Below are 6,232 nucleotides of genomic sequence, written 5' to 3'. Positions count from 1 at the left end.
CTGCACTCCAGTCTGGGCGACAGAGTGAGACTCCAACTCAAAAATAAAAATAAAAAATAAAATAAAATAAAATAAAATGCCATATTATAGATGTGGAAGGAAAGGATGGAGGGGGGTCCTGGTGACTCGTGAATGTCTGACTCTGGCTCTGATATGGGAACAAGGGAAATGGAACAATGTTTTCAGAGGATGAAATGATAAGCTTAGTTTGGGATAGACACAATCCGTAAAGGACATTGCTGAGAAGCTGTTGGTTACATGGGACAGGGTTCAGGAGAGCTCTCATCTGGACAGAACTTGAATGGGATTCTTGACAACACAGCTGACTACTGAAATGATGTGTTTGAAACAAATGACCCCAGAAGAATGGGTATCAAAAGAAGTCAGTTAAGGAGGAAAACCCTGGAGATCAACCACTTTATAGAGTCAGAGGTGAGGCTGGGTAGCAAGGACGCAGAAAGAACATGCTTCACAAACCAGACAAGATCCAGTAAAGAAAGATGTCGTAAAATCAGGTGTCGGGCGGGGGGGACCTCCATTATAAAGAGAGAGTTGGACGAATTTTTTAACTTTCTCACATCTCCGGATGTCCCCATTCCCACATCCCTGCCACTTCAGGACTGAGAAGGATGGAGCAGCCACTGGAGTGGACGCCATCTGCACCTACCATCCTGGACCCATGGACCCAGGGCTGGACAGAGAACAGCTGCACCAAGAACTGAGTCAACTGACCCATGGTGTCACCCAGCTGGGCCCCTACACCCTAGACAGAGGCAGCCTCCATGTCGATGGTGAGTGTCTGTGCTGCAATTGGAGTCTTTTACAGTCCCAAGTCTCTCTATACCAGTAGTTCTCAACCAGGGGTGATTTTACACCCCAAGAGACATTTGACAATGTCTGGAGACATTTTCATACAGTGACTAGAGGGATGTTAATGGCATCTAGTGGGTAGAGGCCAGAGTTGTTGGTAAACTTCCTAGAATGCTAAAAAAAAGTCCATATAATAAAAATTAACTAGACCAAAATATCATTAGTTTCAAGATTTAGACATTGCTGAACACAAAATCAGTTCTGCGCAAACCTAGCATTCCCTGGGCGGGAGATAGGTGGAGCCATTCTTAATTGATTAGCACACTAATAGAAGCCAATTTCCTTTTCCGTTATGCTTCCTTGGGTAAGTATTTTCTCCTCCTTCTTATTCTCATAAAAGCCCAACTGGAATATGCAGACACTGGAGGAAGAAGGGTTGACACAGGACCATATAGCTGAGTCTCCCTAGTGGGCAGTGGGAACCCAGTTCAGCCATCCAGCCTTTCATTCTCTCCATAATGACAACTCAAGGAAACTTCTCAGTTTCCAAGTCCAGCCAAAACTGTACTGACTTCGTGAAACAACACTACCCTTAGCAAAACATCACCATCAGTAACTGTGTATACAACACCGTTAGCCATAGCAATGCTTCCACCAAGAACAACAGCTACAATAGCCACCTGTGTTTATCAAGAGGTTTCCTATGAGAACTTTATTTGTATTATATCAATCTCGCCCTAACCTCTGTGAGTTACTATACTCATGTTTACAGAGTATAGTAACTCAGCTATAAAGCAAGGCAGAATGAAGATTTTAACTGAAGACTGGAGACTCATCTAAACTCCAGTTTTCTAACCATTAGACAACAGGATAGATCATCCATATAGAGCAAGCCCCAGATCTCAGGACAGGAATGGGCATTTGTGGACTCTAACAATCTAACTATATGCTTGACTTAGTATTTCCTCTCCATTATCACTTGGAAATTTCCTACATATCTGATTTTAAATGTGTATTTCAGCCAGGGTTGATAGTTCATGCCTGTCATCCCAGCACTTTGGGAGGCCAAGGTGGGAGGATTGCCTGACCCAGAAGTTCAAGACCAGACTAGGTAACATAGCAAGGCCTCATCTAAACAAAAAACCAAAAAAACTCGCGGGGTGTGGTGGCGCATGCCTGTTGTGCCAGTTACTCAGAAACCTGAGGCAGGAGGATCACCTGAGCCCTGGAGGTCGAGCCTGCATGGAGCCATGATCATGCTATTGTATACCAGCCTGGGAGACAAAGTGAGGCTCCAATTCAAAAAAATTTAAAAAAACCACACTCGTATATTTTATTATATTTTCAACAGCACATCCTATTCTGTGTCCCTAGAAGGTTTGTTCCAGGATTAGGACTAATTAGGCTTGCAGTGTAGGTATCGTTGAGTGACAGCTCTCTCTTTGGTTCAAAACTGGACAAGCCGTGGAATCTCCTTAAGCTTTAGTGTCCCGGTCATAGAAGGGAACAAAAGTACCATATAGGATTGTTCTGATAATCAAGTAAGATGATTTAGGAATAACCCAAGTCAGTTACAGGACTTCCTGGGTCCAGTCCACTTTCATTTCTCACAGAGCATCCAAGGAGGTATAACCCACGCCCCTGTCAACACCCATGAACAATTCTGTTTTCCCCAGTTTCTTTCAGGTCTCAATTGTTCCATCATCCTTCTGATCCCCAATTCTCTCTCCCCTTTTCATCCCCCTATAACTTTTCTTTTAATTTCTCCTAATATTCACCAATTCTTATGCCCATTCCTTTATTTCTTCTCACTACACTTTTACCTCCACATACCATTCCCTCAGCCTGCAACCATTTTGTCAATTCCAAACCACGGGAAACCAAGAAACCTAGGGGGATAAAATCCTACCATCATAAAATTTTGTTAAGGATAAAAATAAATTATCCTTAGGAATGGGCAGAATACAGATAAGCTCAGAATACACAGTTATTAATAAATGTGTCTTTTTACCCTTGAAATGTGTTTGACATTTGTATTTGTTTGTTTGTTTATTTAGGCAGGGTTCACTCTGTCATCCAGACTGGAGTGCAGTGGCATAAACATAGCTCACCACAGCCTCAATTCCTTGAACTTAAGGGATCCTCCTGCTTCAGCCTCCTGAGTATCTGGGACTACCAGCATGTGTCACCACACCTGGCTAATTTTCCTATTCTTTGTAGAGATGGGGTCTTATTTTGTTATCCAGACTTGTCTCGAACTCCTGGGCTTAAGGAATCTTCCTGAAGTGCTGGAATTACAGGCTTGAGCCACCACACTCGGCCCTGTTTAACATCGATGCTGGTGCTTAGTATGTCCCCAGGAAATAGAGGCAGTTATTATTATTGTATCTTTATTTTAGTAATAGTAGTGGTAAGGATGTCTATTATTATTATCAAAGGGAAAAGAATATATAGGCATCAAATGAAATGTAACCATTGTTGTTGATTTATAAATTTCAGAAGATTTCTTGACTACTTCCATTTCTAGGTCTTCCATTTTCCCCTTTCTTCCTCTTATTCATCATAGTAATCCTTCTTTGCTCTTTCTTCCCTTCCTGCAGGTTACAACCGTCAGGACTGGATTCCTACTACCAGCAGTGAGTATTCTAAGCTGTGATACCCCAAGATCCCAGGACCCTTCCTCCAAGACTTCATTTCTCAGAAGAGAAACTGGCAATGCCCTTTCCTGACCCATCCAAGGGTCTCGGTCTAATCAAGTTAGAAGCCCAAATGCCAATTAGCAGCTCCTGAGACCTAATCACTTTTTCATATTTTTTCTCAGCTCCGATGACTTCTACATTCTCTCCAGTAGTCTCCAAATCGTCCCTCCCCAGCTCTACAGGCAGGACCAGCCCTCTGGGGCCCATGAAATGTCAACACTACATGGTGTGGTCCCTACTGATCACCCAGCCTCAGACTGTTCCACTCTCTCCCTCACTCTCTAAGCTTTGTCCGTCTCACATACTTGCCTGTTTCTAGCACCCTAATCTTTATCCAATCTTGGGAACTCTGCACTAGTGTTCCTGGAGACCAGTTATAGCTGGCACCTTCTCATCTTTCAAATCAAAATACAAGAATCACCCTCTCTAAAGCACTTGCCCCTCATACTATCTTTCAAATCAAAATACAAGAATCACCCTCTCTAAAACACTTACCCCTCATACACACCTGGCCTGCAGTTTTTTTTCCCTATGGTATCACCATAAATATTTCCTTCATGGAATTTGCCACTATGTGGTTTATTCACATCTTATGCATTTGTCATCTGGTAGTTGAGCACATCACTGGCTTTCATTACGTTATATTGATTCACTGTATGAGTCAATGCTTGAGTGTTTTCCTTACTAAGAACTTCCATCTTTATATTTATCTCAAGTGTGTTTACCTTTACCACATAAAGCATAGTTTTACCTTTACCACATAAAGCGGCTTTAAGATCTGTGCCTGGTCATTCCAACATCTGAATCACCTTGGGTTTGCATGTGTCATTGGTATTTCCTTTAAGGATTGTAAACACTTTTCCTGCCTTTGGATGTCAAGTCATTGTGGTTAGGATTCTATACATTGTGAATGCTACATTTGTGTGGAATCAGGGAAGACTTTCTCTCTCTCCCTTCCTCCCCTTCCAGCTGCAGGTGTGGGCCCAGGACTGGTGCCGTTCACCCTCAACTTCACAATCACCAACCTGCTTTATACCTCAGACATGGAGTACCCAGGCTCCTTAACCTTCAACTCTACAGAGAAGACCCTGAATGATCTGGTAAGAGCCCAACAGTGCTACCCTGGCCTGCCCTGTCCTTCCCCCACCCAGTACCCCTGACCTATCCTGATCATCTCCTTTCCTTCCTGCCAGCTCAAACCCTTGTTTAAGAACACCAGTGTCGGCTCCAGCTACTCTGGCTGCAGACTGACCTTGCTCAGGTGAGACTTCCTTCCCTCACATCATGAAGGGCTACATGGTCACAGGTAATGTCACCTGGAGTTGAGGACCTGAGCATGACACTTAGAAGACAAGGATGGTAAATGACTTTGGTCTATTACAAATTCAGATTCAGAAGTCACCCCCTCTGACTGAATGTCTCAGAGTAGTCTTCTTGAAAGAGGTGGCCATCGATGATTTCAAATTATTTGGCTATCAGAGGTACGGAGCAGTCAGGCCTATTTAAAAGGGTAGCAGTGGCCAGACTTGGTGGCTCAGTTTGTAATCCCAGCACTTTGGGAGGCTGAGGCGAGTAGATTGCCTGAGCCCGTGGATTCAAGACCAGCCTGGGCAACTTGGCGAGACCTCGTCTCTACAATAAATCAAAAATTAGTTGGGCATGGCAGCACGCACCTATAGTTCCAGCTACTTGGAAGGCTGAGGCAGAAGGATCGCCAGAGTCCAGCAGGTTGATACTGGAGTGGTTGTGAGCATGCCACTGCACTTCAGCCTGGGCAAAAAAAATAAAATAAAAGGGTAACAGTAACTAATTTACCAAGCATGGAATGAATCACCTCAGTCCATGCACTGTAACAGGTTATAAGGGCACCAAAAGGGTCAATCATGGACCCCCTTTTCACAAGGTGCCCACATGTAGAGAGAATAGGAAGCACATAAATTTAAAACCATAATATGAATGTGATTATTACAATGATAAATCTCTACAAGGGCCACAGATTCTCAGAGAAATGGCTTTTAGCTCAGCCTGGGGGAGATGGGTAAAAACTGTCTATAGAAGATGAACCAAGCTTTGACAGTTGAGTGTCTAGAAGAAACTCTGGCAAGATACTATTTCAAGGGGTGGTACACCTTAAGGAATAAGACAGATGTGAGAAGTAGCCCGGTACATGAGAAAAGTTCTCTGAAATTGGAGAGTACAATGTGGGGTAATAGCAATGGAAGGAATGAATGAATACAAAAGAAAGGAAGAAAGGGAGAGAAGAAGGGAGGGAGGAAAACAGTAAGAAAAGGAGAAGGAAAGGGAGGGGGAGGGGAGGGAAAAAGGAAAAGAGAGAATGAGGTAGGGAGGGAAGGAGGAAGTAAAGAAGGGAGGGAGGAGATAATAGGAATAAAGAAAGAAGAGACAGGAGAGACAAAGGCTGATTGACTGGAGGACCGACTGAGTGGATGGATGAGTTGATGGAAACACAGTTGCAGGACTGGTGATGAATGCAGGGTGACTGGATGTCTTCAATTGTTCAGGCTGAAGTTGGGGGTCAAGTGTCATACTGGAGAATTTTCATAGTATTTTGTACGGAAAAATGTTAAACATTAATAGTCTCTAGTGCCCAAATGCATGAGGTCTCATTCTATTTTTGTTACTGCTTCATGATTTGGGGAAAGTTTTATTTTTTTTATTTTTTTTTCATTAATCAGTAGTTTTTATTATGGTTTTGTGGGGTA

General features: G+C 43.2%; 1 protein-coding gene across 1 annotated transcript in view; it reads left to right on the top strand.

Annotated features, from left to right (window-relative positions):
* LOC103251111 (mucin-16-like) overlaps positions 1 to 6,232 on the top strand; it is a gene marked incomplete at its 3' end in the record, with an annotated part of 73,166 nt that overhangs the window by 34,474 nt on the left and 32,460 nt on the right. Inside the window, exons 15-18 of the mRNA XM_021708395.1 lie at positions 619 to 791; positions 3,411 to 3,446; positions 4,479 to 4,609; positions 4,703 to 4,770. Coding sequence (XP_021564070.1) covers positions 619 to 791; positions 3,411 to 3,446; positions 4,479 to 4,609; positions 4,703 to 4,770 — 408 coding nt within the window. The remainder of the gene's footprint in view (positions 1 to 618; positions 792 to 3,410; positions 3,447 to 4,478; positions 4,610 to 4,702; positions 4,771 to 6,232) is intronic.

The sequence above is a fragment of the Carlito syrichta genome, unplaced genomic scaffold (genome assembly GCF_000164805.1).
Source record: "Carlito syrichta isolate Samal-C Ts95f unplaced genomic scaffold, Tarsius_syrichta-2.0.1 Scaffold136145, whole genome shotgun sequence".
Classification (NCBI taxonomy): Eukaryota; Metazoa; Chordata; class Mammalia; order Primates; family Tarsiidae; genus Carlito; species Carlito syrichta.
The sequence above is the reverse complement of the archived record's forward strand: the minus strand, read 5'-3'. Positions and strand labels throughout refer to the sequence as shown.